Here is a 24,438-nt window from a genome sequence, read left to right as displayed (position 1 = left end):
AGAAAGAAGGATGAAGAACACGGCCCTGAAAATAACCGCATGCTTCCTTGCAGAAAATAATTACTTGCTTTCCAATAAACTTAACACAGTTTTGTGGTATAGATGGTGCTCTTCAGTCAAAACCATTTTAGTAACATCTAAAATCTATCTATTCCCCTTAGAATAACTTCTTGTGTGCCTATCTTTTGCAAAAGTTACCTAAATTCAGGTACAACTCCACAATCATATTTAGAAATCATGAAGATATATTTTGTTGCAATTATGGACTTTTAGAAGCATCTCAAACACACAGTTGCATATTGCACATAGAAAATACAACACACTATATTTCCCCCTTAAATTGATACCTAATAAAGATAAAAGCAAAAAACACTTATCAATCCTTCAGTGGTTTTAGTCTAATATGATGTAAATAACCTGGTGGAAGATTAACTGTTGCTAACACTGAGTCTTTAATACCCAATTTTGTAACAATTTTTTGTCCCAAGAATATTGAATCTTTGCTTAATAAAACCCTTCCTATGTATGCATGATATATTGTCAGCTACAAAAAAGCCATACAAAAGTCCTATTAAGTTATTTATATACTTCAGCATGCAAGGAATATTGAGAAGTTGCTGTGGTAAGTAAAACTGCGCTGCAACATCAATAAAAATGCGGGCTATTCATACAAATACTGTCTGCAGAATCCTGCATTATAAAATCATGGGTCTTCATATGGAGAATTCTAATATATTCTTCTCTACATTGGAACAAAATGGATTGCAATTAGAGGTTCTTTTGTGTTACCAAATGTAGGTTAGGGCAGAAGCATGTCTGCATTATTGATGTTTATTAGGGACACTAGATACTGACTACTCCAAGCAATACTAGCCTGAACTACAAAGGTGAGACTACTTCTGAAGTTCTATGTTGCTCATCATGACACATCACATGATGCGGCGAGCTTGACACCTGTGCTCTATACATTGCTAGTTTGGCATTCCTCGTATCAAGAACTGGTCCAGAAAGGTTAGCATAAGCATTCTCTTGATGCCCCGCTGACAAATTTGAGAATCTACACAAAACTATCTAGAATGAGCAACTGATTGCAGCAATTATTCTTTTATTCAAAGTATCTGAGCATTCATTATACATTTTTTCAAACTTAATAATTGTATATTTAACATTTCTAAAATTTTCTATTTTAAACATTATGGTTTTAACTGAAAATGATAAAACATTGGTTAAGTTGCAAGAATTTCTATTGTTTATCAGTTAATAGTGGTATCAAACCTTTTTAAGCACTAAGAATACTGCAGAACCTTCCCACACTGTGAAAATCAATGTGGAGCCAGAGAAAAATAAATGCATCAGCATTTATCAAGTTCTTTGACTTTATAATCCCCCTAGGAGTGTGTAGGGGCAGGAGAAAATAATTCTGCATCCCCACTTTGGCTAGACAGACACACTTTGGGTGGAACTGTACAAGTTTGGGCTTGTTTGACTTTGGATCCAAGACATAGCTTTGCTTTTTCTACTTTTTGAATCTTCATGAATGTCTATGTGACAACTGATGGTAGTATGCACAGAACTGTTCAAGTTAGCCATAAAAGCTGGGAAATAAACTTGAGCCTCTAGAAATGTAGGGTGAAGGACAATTCTTCCCCTAACAAACATCATCAAAGATATTGCCTGTGGGAATAAGCAAATCCGGAATTTTCAGGATGTAGCTTCTTTTTACCCCTCTCTCCAGATGACAGCAACACAAATGATTGTTATAGATCTGAAATTTTAGAAACTGCTCTTTTGCTTTGCTTTTTCAAGATTCAATTGTCTGAGGCTTTGTGGTTTTATATTTGGATTTTGTTCAAATCGGATGCACATTCATACCTGTGCAGGTTTTGCATATTAAAATGGAATTTTTGCACCTTGAAAGTTAGAATTGCATTGAAGAATTCCTAACGTAATACACAGAGTTAACAAAGAGTATCACGGAGAAATGTTAAGAAGATTTGCTTCAGTAATTCCACAGAAAATACATATGCGGGATTTTATACCAAGTGTATTATAGAACTAAACTAATATAAAAAACAACTGTTACATAATTCCTGGAGAAGGTAATTAAAATCTAACACCAACTTTTGTTCTTTTGTAATGAAAAAAATAACTTTACAAATCTTTAAGCTTGGCAACAAGAGTGCTAAAGTGGCGTTATGACATTCATAGATTCATTCCTTTTATATGCAGGCATTTCTGTAAGAACCCACAAAATAGCAAGATTCCAGAGCAACAAGCTTAGAAATAAGCTCAACTGGTATTTGGTTAGAACTTTTCGCTTTTTGGAATGGAAAATAATTATTCCTGTGATTACATGGAGGTTCCGAAGTTGCGATCTTGGCAATAGTATGGAAATACTGTTTTTATTTCCAATGTAGTCTGCAGACTGGGAATATCCTATGGGCTTCCTATTCCCATAATAAACAAGGCCAAGTATTTCAGTTTTCCAGATTAAATCAGCTCCCTTGGTTCTGTCACCTACGGTGATATTGAAGCAAGCCCCTAGTCGAAGGTGAAATGTTGCATCTAGCCCTCCCAAATGTGTGAATATCTTTTCTGGGCATTTTGCTTGGCTGTCATATCTCAGCTTGCTGTCAGCAATGAAACCCCCACAGTAGCTGTTATAGAGACCCTGTTCATGCTACGGGAAGTACAGTAATAATTGCAAGCCAAGATCTCCTGCCTTCTACTAATGAATTTACTTTCTAGTTTTCATAGTCAGAATAGCCATGGAGGTACAAAACAAAGGATTCTCTCTTTATATAGGTAAAAGGTAAAGGAGTCCTCCGGTAGTCTTAGCCAACTTCAGGGGGTGGTGCTCATCTCCATGTCTAGGCCACTGAGCCAGCCCTGCCCAAAGATGTTTCCGTGGTCATGTGGCCAGCCTGACATCAGGCCACAACACTGTTATCTTCCCACCAAATCCACTCGCATTTGCAAGCTTTTGAACTGCTAGGTTGTCGGGAGCTGGGGCAAGTAACGGGAACTCACCTCACCATGTGGCGCTGACAAGCCCTACTGAGCCATTGCACCACTCTTCTCTCTTTATATGCCACTTCTGATTTCTACTTTTATTTAATTAAAAACGACAGCTTTAACTAACAGAGGCAACAGATGAGAATTATTATAATTATTCCACGTTTCTGCCTACCGTAGATGGCAGAATGTCACCACCATCTTTATACAAAAGAAAAGTATTTCTGATTGTGAAAACAACCAACCAAGATGTCCACTTTGAGAAAGGAAACAGAAGTTTGTATGATGTTTGCTGCCTTGAGTTGACCTCTTTTTCAGAAAAAATGGTAAGATAAGGCAAACAAGTTTCAGTTACCAAGCCTCTTCAGAACTGTTTAACTATATATAGTTTATTTTATGTTGGTAATATATTATGTAGTAGAAGACAGTTTCACTTTAAAGTCAACAATATAGTTTAATATATAACATTTATTTGGACCACTTTTCCTTATCCAAAACTAACACTGTTGTTTCTTTTCAAAGGCAGCTTTCCAGAAATTCTCACTGCATTTAGAAGAACAAGTTTAAATGAAAGCAGCTAAAGATTCGCACTGATGTTAGCTCATCTCTCAATAGGGATACATAGCAGCTTACTAGGTTTCAAGTCACTGAAGATGACCCTGACGTGAGACACCAAAACTTTCTAATTACCTTCAGCTAAATTGAAAAGAGGGAAAAATGGATAACTGAGTCTTCAGTTACTTCAAGAAATACCAAAATGTTTAAACATTTCAACCAGTGGACCACACGATAGAACAGGAAAAGCATGAAGCAAAATGTTCTTGATTTCCAAGCAGAATTTACACAATCAATTCTTTTTTTTAAAAAAATAAATTATTTTCTATTCTGAAAATAACAGCTAAATTTAAGTTTCAGTTTAGGGGTTTTCTGAAGCCCTTTGCACAACAGCTAGATGGGGGAGAAAAAAATGGGAACTTGATACTAACCAATACAGGGTGCAAAATAAAACATAGGCTGCAATGTTATGCACACTTATTTGGAAAAAAATAACTTGAACTTGTGGGGCTTAGTTTAAATAATGTTCCAAATAGCCCAGAAAGGACCAACATCTGCACTGATTGAGGTGCTAGAGAGTTTAAAAAGCCGGTGTGAGAATAAAATCTAGCAGCTATTACCAAAACTATCAGCAGATACATATTCTACAACATTACCAAAACAGACATGCCTCATCTCATTTGCCCCTACTAGAATGCACAAAAAAAAACAAAAAAAAACAAATCAGTTTTGCAGCAATAGATTGCTTAAAAAGTTGTCATCTGAAAGAGTAGTGCTTGCTGGAATGTTTGACTTGTAACCTTAGACCTTTAATAAAAACTATTAATCAGATTCTGAGAGACCAATTCTTTGGATTAACTGTTTCCAGTCTAGTCTAGATTGCTAGGAGAGAAGTATGAGAGCTAGAGGTAGTTCTCGATTTAAGAACACAACTGAGCTCAAAATTTCTGTTGTTAAGCAAGACAGTTGCTGAGTTTTGCCTTACTTTACAACCCCACAGTTGTTAAGTGAATCACTGCAGTTGTTATGATAGTAAAATGGTTGTTAAAGGAATTTGGCTTCCCCATTGTCTTTGCTGTTCAGAAGACAGCAAAGGGACACTGCAGCCGTCATAAATACATGCCAATTGCCAAGCAGTCAAATTTTGAACACGTGACCACGGGGATGCTGCAATGGTCATAAATGTGAAAAATAGTCATAGGTCACTTCAAATGGGCACTAAACAAATGGTTGTAAATCAAGGACTACCTGTAATTTGATTGGGATCCTGGCAAGGTGAGGAGAAACTTAACCATCCTTCCATAGTGTAGTAAAAACTGAATATTCAGTTTACCTGTTAGAATAAAACCTAGTTCCATCATGCTGATAAGGGTCATCTACGTAGAGAGAAGAGGAAGAAATTGTGGTTGCTAAAGAAGCGGCTTCAAACAGAGATGCAGTGCTTGGCACTAAATCTGGATGATGTCGGGAGGCTAATACTGTACATGAAAAAAGGGGAAAAAAGTCAAATTAGTGTATGTAAAAATCAAGGGCTTGCTTGCCGTGAAAACACACAAACGAGATACCGAAAGGCTGTGTTTGTGTGACCATCCACAGCTTCATTAAATAGGGGTTTATAAAGTTATGGATGAATATTGTGGCTGGGTGTGCCTTTCTTCTTTTAAATCCCTTATTGCATTCTGCCTTTGAACCAAAGATCTTGATTTACAGTGCGTTAAGATAATGCATATTAGGTTGGGGGGGGGTTAGGTAATCTGCTATTATTATCTATTACCTTCAGAAAAGCTTAAAACATTTTTTTCCCATTTGTTTAAATGAGAAGTGTACAATTATTTCAGGTCAAGGATTGCATTTGAGTTTACTAGCAGGGGGCTCATTTGAGAGCACTGTGCAAGTCTAGCCTAAAAGCTGAATTTAATGTAATCTGATTAAATACAAATATAATTAAATACAATTAATATTATTTTTCAGAAGTCTTAAAATCAATCTGACAGCTTTTGAAGGGAGTCTGGAGGTCCATATGCAGGGAATTAGGGAGTTTTGTTATTTACTATTCTTCTGGAATACCAGAATGCGCACCCCTGTTCTAAAACTATCACTTTTTCCTTTTGGCAAAGAATGCTAGCTTTGGAATCTAGAGCATCTTATTCTACTGAAAATTACCTTCTTCATCAAGGCTACAGTAACTTTGTCCTTCTGTGAGTAAATCATGGTTTTCATCTTTCCAGTCTTGGCTAACTACTGACACATATTCTTGTGATGTAGCTTTTAGAGCAGCAATAGAATTGCATCGTTTCTTGGAAGGAGATGACTTCAAAACTGGGGTTTTAGAGGGGAGATAATGAAAGTAATGTAAACATAGATTGTTTTTATAGCCAACTTTCCATTATTATGCAAATACTTCCTTTCCCTGAATGTCCCAAAAGAGGCTTGAAGTGAATACTCAAATAACTGCCATTATCATAAATATGACACAATCATTTGTCTTCAGAAAAAATCCACAGTATGTGCCAGTATAAATCTGAGAAACAGCAGCTTTTAGTTATAGGTTAATAAAACTTGAACTCAGCTTTTAAATGGCAAGGAGTTACTAAGAGGCTAAGTATAAGTTATAACAATGAATAGCATTTGTTCAATTTTTGTATCTGGGACAAGAGAAACAACTTTATGGCAGTACAGACAAAAAATTTTTTTGCACATAATGTTGTAAGGGGAAAAAACAGATTCAAAGTATAATCCAAAGTAAAATTCAATCTTAGTTCACTTTTTGGGATAGCCAAAATGATTTAAGAACTTCAGTGTGTAATTTAATGTGAGTCACTACAATATTCTTTTTTATCATGAGATTTAAGGATTCATCTGTTCCTATTTCCTGTGTAAATAGGAAATGTTATCTGCATCTAAAGATCTGTACTAGTTGACAAGGTTGACCAGTGCAGCTTCTCTGGATAGAGTGGCCCAATGAATGTTAAGGTATATTGACAAGACATTGAGGCCAACCTCTACCCCAGGCAACCTTCATCTCCTGCTGAATGAAGAAAGGCTAAGTTCAAAAGCAATGTTCCTCCATTAAAGGGACTGGACAGAGATATGGCATGAACAAGATTATTTTCCGCATCAGTCTGACTAGAATAATATCTGCCCATATCATCACATAATCTTCATGGAGTAACACAGGGATCTATTAGAATTTAAGGATAATTCTTATAGCGTCTTGTATGCAGTGCAGTGTGTAAACAACCTCAAAGGCAATCAAAAATGTTTTCCATATTTTATAATATCTCTTACATTGAATATTATAAGCATCTATATCTGTATCTATTGTAAGCATCTATTTTTTGCAAGATTTGTAAATTGGTTTACAAGCTATTAATTGCTCTAACCATAAACTTTCAAAATGGTATAATCTGAATGCTACAGAAAATACAACTGCAAAATACTACAATGAAGATATAAGGGACTGTGTGTAGTCCAACTACTTAAAATTATGTATCTTCAGTGACTTGGAGGAATTCTAGAGTTCCAGTGTGTTCCATCGGGTGAACTGACTTCCCCCAAAACATTTATACATATCATTCAGTTGATGACATGAGCTTGGATGCATGCTTCCTTTCATTCCAGTTTTCATCACCCAGTTTTGTTCCACAGGTCTTTCAAAAAGGAAATTTTATTTGTAACCCATAAGCACCTCTGCTGAAGTGGCTGAGTTTTATTTTGATCTGTTCAGTAGCTGGGCAATTATTTGTTGAAACATCTCAGTTTACCTACTGTCCAGAAGACCAACTCTAATTAGCTCCTGATTTTCTCCAAGTCTTGAAAATTCACGGAAGAATTTTCAGTGGTCCTGAACAGTTTAATAATCCAGAACTGCCCTCCTAAGGCTTACACAATTACAAATTTGAAATTATAAACTTGAGCAACAGAAAGCATCATCATCTGGAACTTAAGTATATAATTTAGGAACCCGTTAATCAGAACAAAGCTCCATCTAATCCAAGTCTGTTTTATCTTGCAACAAGCAAACAGGAGTTTCCAAGCCAACATCAGAGGCTTTTTGCCAACAACCATAGCAGCAGTTTACCATATCGGCCTGTAGTACTTGTATTTTATTCTGTACTGACAGTCCAACCTCAGAGATTAAGTAATCACGCAAGTGGGGGCCCTCTAGAAAACAAGATAATGTTAAGAGTGGCTTTAGTTAATTCATAATATGATGGTACCTACTCTGATTTTTTTTGAATACTCTGGTACTCATAAACTTTAAAAACCTGTCAGCATAAAAACTTGGTCGGTGGACTGAAACTGTATCCTACAAAGAAACAAAAAAACCTGTGTCAGTATGAAAAGAGGAGAGGATTTATAATCTACAGAACAACAGAACATGAAGCTAAAATTTAGTGTTTTCTTTTCACTGTTGACTTTTCACTGGCAAATTTTTAGCATACTATTAATTTATTAAGTAGCATAATACTTACTGCAGCCATTTTTTTAAAAAAAATTACAAAAGCAATTTGAAGGATATTTTCTTCAATCATAAACAAACAAACAAACATTCAGTAAACCCTAGAAAGTTACTAAAGTGGCTTTTTTCCAGAAGTTGTGGGTGCTCCATTACTGGAGGTTTTTAAGAAGAGATTGGACAGCCATATTTGTCTGAAATGGTATAGGGTCTCCTGCTTGAGCAGGGGGTTGGACTAGAAGACCTCAAAGGTCCCTTTCAACTTTATTGTTCTGTTTTCTCCTGTTAGTTTCTGACGCGCCCAAAATAAAAAGACATTCTAGATATAGATGTTTAGAGATGGCAAAGCTCTATGCACAAAATAGATGCAGCTCTTATTGCTAAATAGAGGCAAAAAAAGGAGTTTTCCGCCTGAACAACTGACATAATTCTAAAAACCATTGAAATGACTTACCCCATCATAAACTAGGGCTTTCCAAGAATGCTCCAACTTCTTTATTAACCTGATGACGATATACCAACAAAAAGTTTAATAAACAAGTATCCCACTCCTTGCAATAATACCGCTTTAACTAAATCCTGGCATAGAAAGCAACGAATATTGCTTTAAATTTACCTGTAAGACTGCAAGATATCAATTATGCCCATAAATAGCAGCAGTTTTTCTCCTCTGTAGCTTTTAGCTGGAATGCCTCCCATTCTGACAGAAACAACAAAATAATAGCAAGTCATTGCAAGGCCTCTTTTCTAAAGTAACCATAGAAATATATTAACAGCTAAAAACGACCTTCTTAATTTATGTAAGTGAAAAAGCTTGCACCATACGGTAGGGGCTATACGATTGTCAAAAATGGATTTAAGCACGTCTCTTTTCGTCTTCAGTTTTATTACTTTTCTCCATGTCTGACAATTAAGATTATGCCTTCCCCTGGTGTATTCCTTTTTCAAACAGCTGTGCCATAGCTCTAATAATACTAGGCCTTTAAGGTTGTATTTCTGTGATTTTGTATACATAAAGTACATAGATAAATCAATCGCTTTGTAGCCCCCCAACACTTTCATGGAGGGATGGAGTGGTGATGAACTAAGAGCCCATGGTCTAATTATCTGGGATCCTGACACTTTGCCAGCAATTATGTCAGAGGCTAAAGTGATCTGCTCTGTACTATACTTCTTAGCAGTACACGTGCAACATTTGTTTTTGTTTTTTTTAAAAAAAAAGTCCATTTGACTTTTATCTTTCATTGTTCGTCAACTGAAGGATGGTCTGACCCACTTTTAAGTGTAGTACACAGGAAAAAAGAAAAATGTAAAATGTGAACGAACCTTTATTTTCAAAGTACAACCATGTATACATTGAGATTAGCTGAGCCTCCCTTCGTGCTCCCACCCCCCAACTCACAGTGAGAACAAACCTCCATCTTATTACACCATGTGAACTAATCGCACCCACACACCGGCCTCGCAAGTCAATTCTGCATAAAGTTTATAAAAATTATTTCCCATTCAAAAGCCTAACAGCCCACGGATAAAAGCTGTTTTTCAGCCTGTTGGTGCGGCTGGCTATACTCCTATATCTCCTACCTGATGGTAGGAGAGTAAAGAGGTACCAACCAGGGTGTGAGTCATCCCTGAGAATTTTCCTCACTCTTTTTTTTAAAATCCCATTTATATCCCGCCCTTCTCCGAAGACTCAGGGCGGCTTACAATCTAAGAAGCACAAATCAATGTGCTTAGCAATAGCCTTCATTCTATGTATATGCCTGCTTATTAGGGCTTTCGGGGGGCCCCAAGCAGCATTTTTACAAAGTCAGCTTATTGCCCCCAACAATCTGGGTCCTCATTTTACCTACCTTGGAAGGATGGAAGGCTGAGTCAACCTTGAGCCTGGTGGGATGTGAACTTGCACTAATTGCAGGCAGCTGGTGTTACTTAAGGAGGCATTAGCCCACTGCTCCACCAAGGCTCCTCCAAGGCAATGAGCCCTGGCGATGTCATCCAGTGGTGTCAGGGGACAGCCCACAATGTCTTGTGCTGTACTCACCACCCTCTGTAATACTTTCCTATCCGCGGCTGTCAGACCAGCATACCAAACCACAATACCATACGAGAGGACGCTCTCTATAGTAGACCGGTAAAAGAGGGTCATTAGCTGTTGTTCTCCGCAAGACCCTGAGAAAGTGAAGCCTCTGTTGGGCCTTTCTAGCCACCTGGGTTGTATTAACATCCAGTAACTTTTTGTTTTCAAAGGGCTGGTTTTGAGAGACTTACGTATTGGTATTTTCTGTGATGACACAGTCCCCTGATTTTCCTGGACCTTGAATGGATTCCATAGCAGTTGAATAAAGAACTCTTTGTCCTCCCGGGCGCTTGGAATCAGAGGTGTTTTGAGAAAACTCCCCTTCTCTCTCTTTTGCTGAACTGTCCAAGATGTGGATGCCAAGCAACAAACTATAATCCATGATTTTAAAGCTTTCCAGCACCTAGGATCAGATGTTTTAGACTGAAATCTGTTATGTTGCAAAGGGCAGAAGAGTTTACAAGAAAGATAAATGAAACATATTGAATAGAGAGAGAATTAATTACTGTAATTTGATATCCCAAATAAAAATGATCATATCTAAATTTAAGTACTATTCTTTTTCCAGACTCAGAATAAATAGGATTTCTTCCATGTCTAAAAAAAACACCCCAGCTTTCTTGCTTTATATACCCTTAAGCACACAAGTTCTAAAAGTGAAGGTGGCAAAATGTGGGGTGCCTTACACTGCAATTAGAAAGATACACAGCTGACTGAACAAACACACAGTAGCTCTGTGTCAAACTGGAAGCAGGTGACTAGTGGAGTAAGTGGGGCTCCATTCTAAACTGTATGCTATTTAACATAAAATGATGAAATTTATAACACTTTAAAATAAATAAATTCAATATAAAGCACACAATGCAGTAATAAATACAATTTTACTGTAAAATATATTACTTTAAGGCAGGGCTCTTCAAACTTGGCCCTTTTATGACTTGTGGACTTCAACTCCCAAAATTCTTCAGCCAGGTACGCTGGCTGAGGAATTTTGGAAGTCCACAAGTCATAAAAGGGCCAAGTTTGAAGACCCATTTAAGGAGATTACAGATATTTCATGTTTCTGTCATGGAAGTGACAAAAATATATGCAATATTTTTCAGATAGTTATTTGCAATGTTTTGAGCTCTCAGAATTTGTTTTTTAATCACCCCTAAATTTCAAAAGCAGAATACACAAGTTCAAAAGTCTGAAAAAAATTGTTTTATAACACAGTATTTGGCTTGGATATTAACTGTATTTTTTTGGAAAGGAACCATTATCTTATTTCTTTTTCAACATCTTTTGAGAGGTAGGGTTCGTATAATCAATTAAATCTACTAGGAAACAAAAATCTGCATATTAAGTTTCCTGCTGATACAAAATTGCTTCAGGGTTTGAGACATAATTGCTTTTTCTCTTCCCTTTAATACTTAGAATATTAATGAAAAGAGAATTTGACCTCATTCTCCCATAGGGTGGGATCAAAAATGATATATAAGTGGAATGAAAGAGGTGACACATCAGAATAAAGGTAGTAGTTTTTGTGGTGTATGTATTTCCTATTATTATAACCCAATTTAAAGTATAGAAAATGACCAAATATTGGAAGTCCTGGTTTAAAAAAATGTAGGCTGAAAAGGAATCTTTTACTTTTCTTTGTACTCCATATAATAATTACTTGATTGCTATTTACTAATAATTTGGAATAAATTATTATAAATTGGAATTTCATTCCTATCTATCCTAATCTGTTGCCTATTTTTCCCCCAACTTGAAAACCAATTCTCCAGATAAAATCCACATAATTTTGTATCTCAAGCACAAGACATAAATAAAAGTCCAAAATTCTGAATGAGAGATGAATAAATTTGGAAACTTGATAGGAAGGGGGAGGGGGAAAATAATATGAGAGCTGGATCACACATTCACACATCTTCAGGCTTTATATACAGAGAAAGAGATTATCAATTACACCACAGAATGGTGAGCAACAGCAGAGAGAAAGTAATCTGTTCTTCTATTACTCATTTACCAGACTGATATCCTTGTATCACAAGAACTGTCAGTGGTTAGTGGAACAATAAAATATATAACATAACAATTAAAACATCCATAGTAAATCAATACAAAATTAGAAAATAGAAGTAAAATCACCCATACAATGGCAACATCCCAATTAATTCCCTAAAACCCATCAGACTGATTTAGTGTTACCTAGCTCCCAGAAAGTTATAACAGAGGAGCATAATCTAGCCTCAAAAGGAGGCTATTCCGAAACACTACAGGTAGTCCTCAAGTTCTGACCATAATTGGGATGGGAATTTCTGTCACTAAGCAACGTGGTTGTAAAGTCATGTGTCCAACGTCACTCAGCCATCAACAGTCCCTACTGCAATTGATGAATGGGTCACTAAGCAGGAAGCGAAGGGAGTCCCAGGTAAGGAGTGGAGGTGTTGCAAGGGAGCGCGGGAAGACCTGGGTGGTCTCTGGTACAGGCCACACGTAAGTTTGTGGGGGGCGGGGGTTTCAGTGCACCACAAGCTAAGGAGATGAAGGAAAGAATGTGCAGAATGCATGGATGCAAGCACAGGGAAAGGTCAAGGAAAGAGTACAGTGTGGCCCAGGAGCTTTTTGGCGTACTGCCGCCCTGAAGCTGCGAGAAGCCCCTGAATCACAGTGCAATGTGAAGCCCAGTGCACGGCCAGGCTAGCACCACAGCACGAAGGGGTTTACTGGAGAGTTGCAGCTCTGGAGTGTTGCAAGAAGCCCCTGAGCTACAGCTTACTACAGAGTGTAGCCCCAGTCCAACCCAGCTTCTTGCTGTCCCGGGAAGTCACAAACACCCCGGTCCTAGACACAGTCACCCTCACCACCATGCACTCTGAGGCTCCTACCACATTGCACTGTACTGCGCCAGCAAACCTTCACCATCTTCTTGGTCCTGCTGCTGACGAGGTGTGCCTGACCCGGTCCTTTGCAAGAAAGCTGCAGATGATGCGAGGACATATTCTCTAAGGCTTGTGAGGAAATGGCTACACATAACCTGAGGAATAAAGCCTCTTGCAGCAGCAGCAGCTACTTTGCAAAGGTAGGCACGCTTGGTCAGCAACAGGACAAAGGGGACGGCCAAGGCCAGGAGTGCAAGGGGCCACAAAGGACATAGCTGGGAGGGAGAAAGGTGAGTGGAGGTAGCTGAAGCACTCCTGTGGTCTTAAGTGAGGCCAGACTACTAAGGCTCAAATTTTGATCACATGACTGTAGGGGCTGTAAAACGTCGTAATTATGGAGTTAAATAGTAAGTCCCTTCATTCTGTGACACTGTAACTTTGAATTGTCATGAACGATTGATTGTAAGTCAAGGACTACCTGTACAGTCATTACTGTTCCTACTAGAAAGCAGTCTTATGAAACCATGGGCATCAACCAGAAGCTATTCTCACAAATATTGCATTAGATGAGTCAACTATGGTTGGAGAAGACAGTCCTGAAGGCACTAGATGCCAAGTCTTAAAAAGCTTGTTAATCAAAGCCAGCAATTTGAAATGCATCAAGCCACCAATGCAGATCCTGCAACAGTAGTGTAATATCATTATGGCAACACAAGTCAATTCAGCAGTGGGCTGCTGTGTTCTAGGCCAATTGCCATTTCTAAGTGATCTTCAACTTCAGTCCTAATTATTTTAAGAATGACACATCAATTAGAAATAAAAAGTTTGTAAGCTTGTAATTTTTATAGACTAATTTGTAAATCAGTTTTTGCATGGTGCTACATAACACCTTATTTCAAAGCCTTCTCCACAGCCCTCTGAATGTCATTATGTAGTCCATTCTAACTGGGAAGATTTCCAACTGTCCAGAGATAATTTTCAAGAGGATCATGGGGTTAGCGTTAGGACGAATAGGAAAATATCATTAAGAGAAAATATACAATGATATATGGCCAGGGTCATGCTATAAAAGTATTGGAAACACCAACAGCAGCAAATGTCATCCAAAATTAGAAAGACCTTTCACCAAACAACATGAATCTCTAATGATGATAACTAGTTTTGTCAAGATTCTCACAGTTTGCAATTATTACCTTGTTAATAAAAGAGAATACTTCCTCTAAATCAGCGCCACCCCCAAACTTTTGGGCACCAGGGATCGATTCTGTGAAGACAGGCTTTTCTGCAGCTCAGTGGGGGCATGGTTTCACATGCTGCCTGCATCCCACAGATGGGGCTTTGCTTGCGTGGCCCAGTTTCTGGCATGCGGTAGCCAAGTGCCAGTCCATGGACCGGGGATTGGGGACCCGTTTCTAAATTAAGGCAGCATCTCCAGAAATCCATCTATTGCTATTTAAATTCCAACATGGAACCTAAGAGCTCTATGGGATCACTATATAATGAAAAAGTGAATAAACAAGATATATTTTCTTTATATGTTACTAGTAGCACAATGATTTACACCCTACATTTTAGGATACAATCCTGTCAGGTATTGTAAAATAGCATGGACATCTAAATTAACTCAATGCACTTAAATCCATTTATTTTATTATTATTTATTAAACCAATTTATATCTCACGAACAACCATCTTTAGGCAGCACACAAAAAAGCTAAAAGCAATTACTAAATACATTAAAACTATAAAACCCAAGCTAAAACAAAGAATAATAGAAAAAAGGGGTGTTAAAAATAGCAGATCATTAGTTCCGCTGGCATAACCAAGTCTTAAAGGACTTCTAAAAGTCCGAGTGGGAACAACAGGGCAGAAAAGGCCCACTAAATGTAGCTTCCTAGGTGACAGAACTTATAATACCAGATCTGATCTGATCTCTGCTGCCACTGATAGGACAGGTAAATAAAATCGAGACGAGGCAGTCCCTCAAATAACCTGATTTCATGCCATGAAGGACTTTAAAGATCAACACCAATACCCTGAATTGGATCAGAAAACAAATTGATAACTAGTGCAGCCCCCGAAGCAGAGGTGTAATGCATATGTGTCTTGCTCATGCCACTGTGTTTTGCACCAGCTGAAGTTTACACTCTTCAAAATCACTTACATACTAAAACACAACTCCCCTATTTGAAAATATTAGACTTGCTTGTCCTCCTAACATTTTAGGAATTAAAAGAAGAATGACTCAAAAATATCCAAATAGTGAAAACAGAAAATACATTTTGAATAAGTGTTCCATCATATAATTTATATCCTACTCCAGTTCAACAGGCACTGGGTGGCTCCCTTAAAATATATTTTTTCCAATATGCAACCTTTTAAAATGAACATATTTTAGGAATTTAATCCACATTTTACATCACTTAAAATAGCTTATTTTTAGTGTAAGGGACTTTTTAAACATTTTAAAAATTAAGCATAATTTTTATACTGTAATTAACCTTTTGACCTTTATAAGAGAGTATTGATATATGTCTTCTCAGAATACACTCCTATGCATTCCACATAATCACTAATTGCCTGACTTCATGGAATATTCCTTTCCAGAAACTACAGTGACAAACAATGTCCTTTGTTAGGAAGAACATCTGATGAGCTTGCAGCTGATTATTAGATCATCAACTTCACGCTTGATTTCTGAACAAAAGGTGGCTTCATGCTCACTAATAAGACTTGACACAATACTACAGTGTGCTAATAAGCATGGGACTTTGCTAGAAGTGGTGCCTCTTTGCCTCTATAACTGCATTTCAAACACATTATTTTCTCAGACAGTTTTTAACCAATAGAACCATATTAAATTCTTTCAGCTCCAAGAGGCTGCCATCATGTTTTATTTTATCACAAACGCAAAACGTTTGCCATGGGCATTCAAGAGTGCAATCATCTTTGTGAACCATCATCACTTCCATAAATCACATTACTCAAGATTACTTTTAGGCATCTGAAGCATTCATAACTGAATCAAAAATCTAACACCCGTTACACACACAGCCAAATTTCTCTGAAGTACCAATGTTCATAAGCAAGTTTCTATTTTCAGCACAACCACAAATACATGGGTACACACACATCCATAATTAATGTCGTGATGGGCTTCATGTTAATTCCAAGGAAAGTGTTTTCTTTGTAAAGAATGTAAAATGTGAAGCTAAATTTGCTTTTTGTTCGGCAAGTCAGAGATACACTTTACCTAAGTATTTTTCAGACTTTTAAGGTTCTGTCTCTTCCATAGGAAAAAAATGTAAATTGTAAGTAAATTTAATGCCCATTAATGTATTGATTAATCTAAATTTGTAAAAGCAAGAGTATTTAAGCATCTAGATTTTTTATGAAAAAACGCTGCCATTTTCTGTGAAAAGTTCAATAGAAAAATGTACAAAATAATTGTCTTCAGATTTTTTATTCATAGATCTTTATACAAACAATTTATTGCATATATAAAATTATGCCTGTATAACTTCCAAAAACAATTTAACAATATGTCAATAACTTTTTGCATATTCCCACCTCAGAAATAAGAAAAAAATCTACTTTTAACTGTGGCTGGAGCTACACTGTACACCAATAGATTTGCTTCAATCTTTTTTTGCTAAGAAAAATAATTTCCCGTCAATTTTCTTAAATAACATGCATTTTATGTTTATTTATTCTATTTGTTAAGATCTTAAAGCATTTTATTTGAAATTACTCCCAATTTTTTAAATAGTTAAACCTATTAATAAGTATATACATCCATACATCTGCAAAACATCCAATACTATAGAATCCATAAAAGCTAATTTATAACAAGATTAGTACTTGTGTTTCAAGTACTAATGTAATTTTTGATTTTTCATTCTGTACTCAAAATTTAAAACAGAGAAATAATTTTGCTTATGGAAAAAAAGAGGAATGCAGCAAAATGGAAATAAATGCCTTAAGGTACAATTGAATATAACAGGACATTATGTATGGGGCAAAGTGTGGCAGGGTATGAGAAGATTCAAAAGAAATAAGAAATTGACAGATGAAAGAAAAAGGACATTCCTACTGTAAAAACCTGGGATGGAAAGAAGATAAAAAATGAAGACATACTATTTTTATGTCTTGACAAGACAGAGAAATGGTATTATAATTAATAACAGTATGGAATACAACAAATAATGTCTGTAAAAACATCTGGTCTCAAAAGAGTAACCAAACAGCTAAGTAAAAAAGGCAACGGACCTTGAGTACACACACCTTAATCCATATCAAAAAACTAAGTAAAAGCACATTTTTATCTATGTCTGCTCATAAATAGTTGAATTTAATGGGATCTACTCTTCATTTGAGCCTTGGTGGAGCAGTGGGCTAATGCCTCCTTAAGTAACACCAGCTGCCTGCAATTAGTGCAGGTTCGCATCCCACCAGGCTCAGGGTTGACTCAGCCTTCCATCCTTCCGAGGTAGGTAAAATGAGGACCCAGATTGTTGGGGGCAATTAAGCTGACTTTGTAATAATGCCGCTTGGGGTGTGTGTGTGTGAAAGCCCTAATACGGTCACTCATGCGCTCGTGACCTCTCGCCTAGACTACTGTAATGCTCTCTACATGGGGCTTCCCTTGAAGACCACTCGGAGGCTCCAACTGGTACAGAATGCGGCCGCGAGAGTTGTCTTGGGAGTTTCCCGGTACTCCCATGTTACACCTTTGCTCCGCGAGCTGCATTGGTTACCAGTTGTCTTCCGGGTGAGGTTCAAGGTCTTGGTTATGATCTTTAAGTCCTTACATGGCATGGGTCCGAGATACCTCGAGGACCACCTGCTGCCGGCGTCAACTCCCCTCCGCCCTGTGCGTGCCCACAGAGAGGGCCTCCTCAGGGTGCCTCCAGCCAGGGAATGTCGACTGGTGGCCCCCAGGGGGAGGGCCTTCTCTGTGGGTGCCCCGGCACTATGGAACCAACTGCCGGTTGAGCTCCGGATGGCATCGGACCTCCGATCCTTCCGTCGCGGGTTGAAGACCCACTTGTTCGAGTTAGCTGGTCTGGCCTGAAGGGGAATATGGGTTTTTTAACTGGTTTTATTATTTTTTATTGCTGTATTTTAATTGGGCATGGTTTAATTCTCTTTTAATTTTTGTATACCTATTTATATATGCCCTGTGAACCGCCCTGAGTCCCTAGGGAGAAGGGCGGTATAGAAATCCAGTAAAACTAAACTAAAACTAAACTAAACTAATAAGCAGGCATATACATAGAATGAAGGCTACTACTAAGCTTGTAAGCCGCCCTGAGTCTTCGGAGAAGGGCGGGATATAAATGGAATTAAAAAAAAATTGTTGTGACCTAATTTGCAGCACAAGACAAATGATATGTACAGGGAATAATAAAAAGCATCAATATAGGAATAAAATAAAATAAAAGTAAGTAAATTGTAGTTTAATTTGAAGGCCACGCTAGGTGTATTCTACATTGAGGACACCAAAAAACTATTCAATAATGGCATAGGTTTTCTAAACCACAGGACAATCCATCTTCTTACAATGTTTGTACAATGTCTTGTTAACAAGAGAATTATGGCCTGATTATAGATATTGAACTCAAAACTTTTCACTTACTCGGCAATCCCTTTGTAGTGTTTTCATCAATGCGCTGTAGGTTTCGGAGTCGAAATATAATCCTTCATGCAAATCTTGCAAGAAATCCAGGTCTTTAAATGTGGGGTTAGACTTCTCTCGTTCTTTTCGGGATGCTCTTCTTTTGTATGTAGAGCCTTTCAAGTCATAGTTGTAATGCATTCTCAGTGCTCGAGGCAAAACATTGTTCATCACAACTATCCTTATATTAATACCCCCCGACTGAACACAATACAGGCCATAAAATTTGGGTAAGAGCGTCCTTGGGTTCTGGTTGAGATTCTTAAAAAGAAACACAAAATGTATCAATGAACGTTTGCAATACTATAACACAGCAGTGTCCATCCTTGGCAATTTTAAGACTTGAGGACTTCAACTCCCAGAATTCTTCCAGCCAGCCAATTATGGTAGCTGTATCCCACAGGTCTTAAAAGTTACCAAGATTGGACACTCCTGCTGTAAAGTATAACCAAGATCAGAGTTCTACACATAAGTAAATATAGATAGGCAAATCATTTCTATTTCAACAAATCATTTTTGCACCTACCACTAAAAAGTGCCCAAGTGCTAACTCAAACATTCTAAACTTTAGTCAGGTGGTTGAACTCTTCGGACTAAGGCAGATTTCTCAAACGCAATACCAGTTTGCAATACCAGGCGTACTAAAATTAAAAATTAAATTTATGCAACCTGTTCAAATAAAATTAAAGATTAATTTTATATAAGGGTTGGAGTAGAAATAAAGATACCATTTTAATAATTTAATTCTAATCTTTCTACCAATTCAAACAATAACAGATCCTTATAACTTTACAAGATGAAACCACTTCATTGGGACTAAGTTAAAAAATCTCCCTCAATAATGTTCAAAACCATTTTAGTGGTTATGATAGACTTGCCATTAATTCATAAAATCTGGGCTTCATTCTGAAAACAATCACTCTTATTCAATCAAAGTGGGGAGAAAAAAACCAGAAAGTTCCTTGCCCTAAATTAGCTTCTTTTAAATTGCTTTTTAAAATACTACAGCTTGCAAAACACTGAATGTAAATTGTTTCTGGCGCTCCTTCTGCAAGCAACCTCCTAAGATAATAATCACAGTTCATCTTCTTTTTCCTTTCCTGTCTAGTCCTACAAATCCATTTCCCCGCTCATCATTTTCTTCTTATACCTCTCCTCCCTTCCTTTATATATATCTCTCTCTCCACAGAGTGAGCAGAGAAATCAGTTTTACATAGGAGTCTTCTGCCCTCAAGCACATCACTCCACCTTTGAATAAAAAAAAAAGACTTCAAAGTTTTGTATCAAGTTGGTAAGCCTGCCTGGAAAGGACCTGCAAGAAGAACAACATGCTTAAAGCTTGAGAAACTAACATCTGGAGTAAACAACATGTGTTTCCTCATCCTTCTTGGAATCTGCCCTGGTGTAGACTAGACTGCTGGACTGTAGCTAAGTATTACTTGAACAGTGACATTAATTAGAATGAAAAATAACCATATTTTCCTCTTATTAGCTTCAAAGGCAAATTCAGTTAACAAGAAGGGAAAGTAATACAACATAGCTGTTTATGTTATGAGGGCAATTCGGAAATAAACCTTTGTTTGGTTATCAATGACAGACACTCAGATACAGAACTTTTATTATACGCATTAGAAAATTACAACATTACATTACTTTTTCACATAATCGCTATTCAAATTGAGGCACTTGTCATAGCGTCATACAAGGTTTGAAATTCCTTAGTAGTAGTTGTTTGGCGCCAACACCAACATCACACCGGAAGTGGTGCCATAGAAAATGCCACCAAATGTGAAGATGCCAAAGGAGTACTGCTAGTGGAAGTTCATGGAGCGTGGTTCGACCATCAATTCAGAAGTCTACTGTGAAACGTTACAAAAATTCAGATAAGCCATCCATAACAAGCATTGGGGCATGCTGACTTCCGGTGTGGTGTTGGTTCATGATAATGCTTGCCCACACACCGCTAGAGGCAGCCAAGAACTTTTGAAGCAGTTCCGTTGGGATGTTTTGATCACCTCAGATTTGGTGCCAAGTGACTACTACTAAGGAATTTCAAACCTTGTAAGATGTTATGACAAGTGCTTCAATTTGAATGATTATGTCGAAAAGCAATGTAATGTTGCAGTTTTCTAATGTATATAATAAAAGTTCTATATCTACAAGTGTCTCTCATTGATAATCAAATGGAGGTTTATTTCTGAATTGCCCTTCTATCTAAGACAGCCATTAAACAAATTTTGTATAGGTTCCCACAGACCAGTAACCAATCTGCAGTAAATACAACATTGCAATCAATTTTTGGCTTGTAAAAAGATTTTTCATACCTAAAAACTGAATAACCAAGGAAACTGTATTAAGCTTTGAAACAGAGAAAATAAAAATTATAATAAGCCAAACTTATAATTTGCTCCTTTAGAGGTAAATGATTTATCAATGAAACAAGATAAAATAGGGTATCTATCAGTATCATGATCAATTATTCCACTTATTAAAGAAAGTTTGTCTATTAACCTCAAATTTATTTTTTAATTTTTGGCTTGTAAAAAGATTTTTCATACCTAAAAACTGAATAACCAAGGAAACTGTATTAAGCTTTGAAACAGAGAAAATAAAAATTATAATAAGCCAAACTTATAATTTGCTCCTTTAGAGGTAAATGATTTATCAATGAAACAAGATAAAATAGGGTATCTATCAGTATCATGATCAATTATTCCACTTATTAAAGAAAGTTTGTCTATTAACCTCAAATTTATTTTTTAATTTTTGGCTTGTAAAAAGATTTTTCATACCTAAAAACTGAATAACCAAGGAAACTGTATTAAGCTTTGAAACAGAGAAAATAAAAATTATAAGCCAAACTTATAATTTGCTCCTTTAGAGGTAAATGATTTATCAATGAAACAAGATAAAATAGGGTATCTATCAGTATCATGATCAATTATTCCACTTATTAAAGAAAGTTTGTCTATTAACCTCAAATTTATTTTTTAATTTTTGGCTTGTAAAAAGATTTTTCATACCTAAAAACTGAATAACCAAGGAAACTGTATTAAGCTTTGAAACAGAGAAAATAAAAATTATAATAAGCCAAACTTATAATTTGCTCCTTTAGAGGTAAATGATTTATCAATGAAACAAGATAAAATAGGGTATCTATCAGTATCATGATCAATTATTCCACTTATTAAAGAAAGTTTGTCTATTAACCTCAAATTTATTTTTTAATTTCTCCCATTTATTATATGCAATATAATAGGAACACAAACTTAGAGAGAAAAGGCCAATTTTAACATTCATAAGAACACAAGCAAGAGTTGAACAAGGGAGTTAAACATATCCACATACACAAAGAGAAACCAAATTTAAAAAGAGCTTGAGTATCTTTACCATGTAGTAGCCAGGCAACAGTTTCTGAAGGAATTCTGCTTCTTTGTGTTGAACTGTTTTGATTATGAATTCATCATCACGAGTGACAAAGAACAAGGATCCACTGGCACCAGGATTCGACAATTCTATTAATGGTTCACTGCAAATTGAATACTGAATACACAAACAGAAATTTAATGCCATTCTGCAGCATGGATATATAGAAATATGTTTTAAAGTATTTTATGAAAGGAAGTCAAGGAGACCTGTGTGTACCAAGGCCCTTGAAACTACCCAGACTACTCAACTGTGTAAGGTCTATTTTTTAAAAAAAGAAAAGAAACAGTGATAATGTTTTCTTCACGACATGGTATGCTATTTCTGATACAATTTTTAGAACACTAAGTGTTACTGGTGTTGACTGAAAAGACTACTCAGGAGGCTTTTGTTTTTTGCATAATTTATTGAAATATACAAACAAAAGTTGCAAGAAGATATATGTTGTCTTACACAATTCCTTTTCTCTGCAATAGAATCCATGCAATGCTGACCTACTAAAAACTCTCCTGGTTAATCAAGTGAGTCAAACCTTTGCCCTGAAAAAATCTAACAATATGACAAACTAGAATTAACTAATATCTTTCGGGGCAAATATCTTTAGTTATGTTTTAAGTCCAGGTTTTTGAGGTTAATTTGTGGTTAAAAACAAGATTTAATCCTCTGTGTCTGGTAGTGTAAAAACTCAGGTCAAAACACATCTTCGATTAGTCTTATTTTTTCTCATTAGCACTTTTTGTAAAAGACAAAGATAAATTATACTTCAACAGAAATTAAAGCAATATAAATAACTGGGATGCATAACTTAAGAATAAATTAACTTATCACAAAGAATACAGGTTAATGTGAACAAATAAAATAAAAAATTAATGGTGTATCATGTTTAGAACACTCTTTGGACTGCCAATTTCCTTGATTTTAGCTGCTTTATATTTTTGGAATAATAAACAGTATTCCTAATTATGAATACTTTCTAACATATTTTAAAACATGTTCTCAGCAGCCAGAATGGCCACTGAAATATTCAGATGTGAAAACTTCACAATATCTCTTTTATCTGAGGAACTGATACGTTTGATAAACCTGAAAGGAAGAAATCAGCTTCTCACAAGATAATGTTTCTATACAAAATATTGGCTCTCTTTAATAAACTGCATATCCCCAGGTGTACACAATTTATGAAAAGTAAAGAACTCAAAGGGCAGATTAAAAAGAAAGCACAATTAGAAGTCAAAAGATGTCATCAAAAATTAAACTCTACAGTCAATATAAAAAAGGTGCACCTGGCATATTTTATGGTTTGGGAAAATCTCGACAAAAAAATTCCTGAGGCTCAGATATGGTAATAGAGGCCATCAATGTTGCTTAAGCACTGGTTTTTATCCCAGATTGAATAAATATTATTTTTTTTGCACTGTGCTTTAGCAAAAATGAGCACACACTGATATTGCAGGCTTGTCCAATGATTCCTGTGATACAACTAAAACTTCAGTTAAGGGGAATCTTATTTTGGCAGATTTCTAGCATCTTGTTAGCAACAATCATGATGAAATATAAATCACGAAGCACACTGAAGAAGTTGAGAAGAAAGTTTTATTACTGGCTGAAGAGTCTAGAATTTTTTTAAAAAATGAAATTCTTCAGTTATATGTACTTACAAATTTGGCATATGGTACAGCTAAAAGTGAATTAAACCTTGTTCTTTCTATTGTTCTCATAGGAGAACAAAAGGGAAGAGAGGAATATGTAAGATCAGCACTTTAAAGCCTTTCCTGCTAGTCACATCCTATTAAATTATGTTTTAGCACTGCAAATAGATATGTTTGTTTTACCTATTAATGCACTTAACAAAGTATATTTATGTTACTTTATGATGCATCAAGCTCCCTGCGCCCTGTGCGTTCCCACAGAGAGGGCCTCCTCAGGGTGCCACCGGTCAGAGAATGCCGACTGGTGGCCCCCAGGGGGAGATCCTTCTCTGTGGGCGCCCCGGAGCTATGGAACCAGTTACCGGTTGAGCTCCGGACGGCGCCCGATCTACGCTCCTTTCGCCGCGATCTGAAAACATACTTGTTCGAGCAAGCCGGCCTGGCCTGAGGGGGGATTGGTGGGGTTTATTATTTTTATCGGGGTTTTTTACTATGTATCAATTGTATTTTAATCGGGCATGCATTTAATTATCTTTTAATTTTTGTAAATTTCTGTGTTTTATTCTTGCCCTGTACACCGCCCTGAGTCCTCCGGGAGAAGGGCGGTATAGAAATATTAATAAATTAAATTAAATTAAAATTACATTTTTATTCTGTTGAAAACTATATAAAAAAGGTGAAATGACTTGGGAAAGATGAGAGTCAGA

General features: G+C 36.5%; 1 protein-coding gene across 5 annotated transcripts in view; it reads right to left on the bottom strand.

The window, feature by feature from the left end:
* The window catches only part of PIP5K1B (phosphatidylinositol-4-phosphate 5-kinase type 1 beta), a 93,320-nt gene that overhangs the window by 13,133 nt on the left and 55,749 nt on the right, over positions 1–24,438 (bottom strand). For all 5 annotated transcript variants that reach the window (XM_083352555.1, XM_083352553.1, XM_083352556.1 and 2 more), the window contains exons 6-13: positions 22,047–22,199; positions 18,618–18,917; positions 10,301–10,512; positions 8,646–8,729; positions 8,484–8,532; positions 7,795–7,879; positions 5,734–5,889; positions 4,904–5,048 (exon numbers count right to left, since the gene is read on the bottom strand). In XM_083352555.1, the coding sequence (XP_083208681.1) occupies positions 4,904–5,048; positions 5,734–5,889; positions 7,795–7,879; positions 8,484–8,532; positions 8,646–8,729; positions 10,301–10,512; positions 18,618–18,917; positions 22,047–22,199 (1,184 nt within the window). The remainder of the gene's footprint in view (positions 1–4,903; positions 5,049–5,733; positions 5,890–7,794; positions 7,880–8,483; positions 8,533–8,645; positions 8,730–10,300; positions 10,513–18,617; positions 18,918–22,046; positions 22,200–24,438) is intronic.

Source organism: Vipera ursinii (assembly GCF_947247035.1).
Source record: "Vipera ursinii genome assembly, chromosome: 2".
NCBI lineage: Eukaryota > Metazoa > Chordata > Lepidosauria > Squamata > Viperidae > Vipera > Vipera ursinii.
Note: the sequence above shows the minus strand (reverse complement) of the source record. Positions and strands in the feature narration are given on the sequence as shown.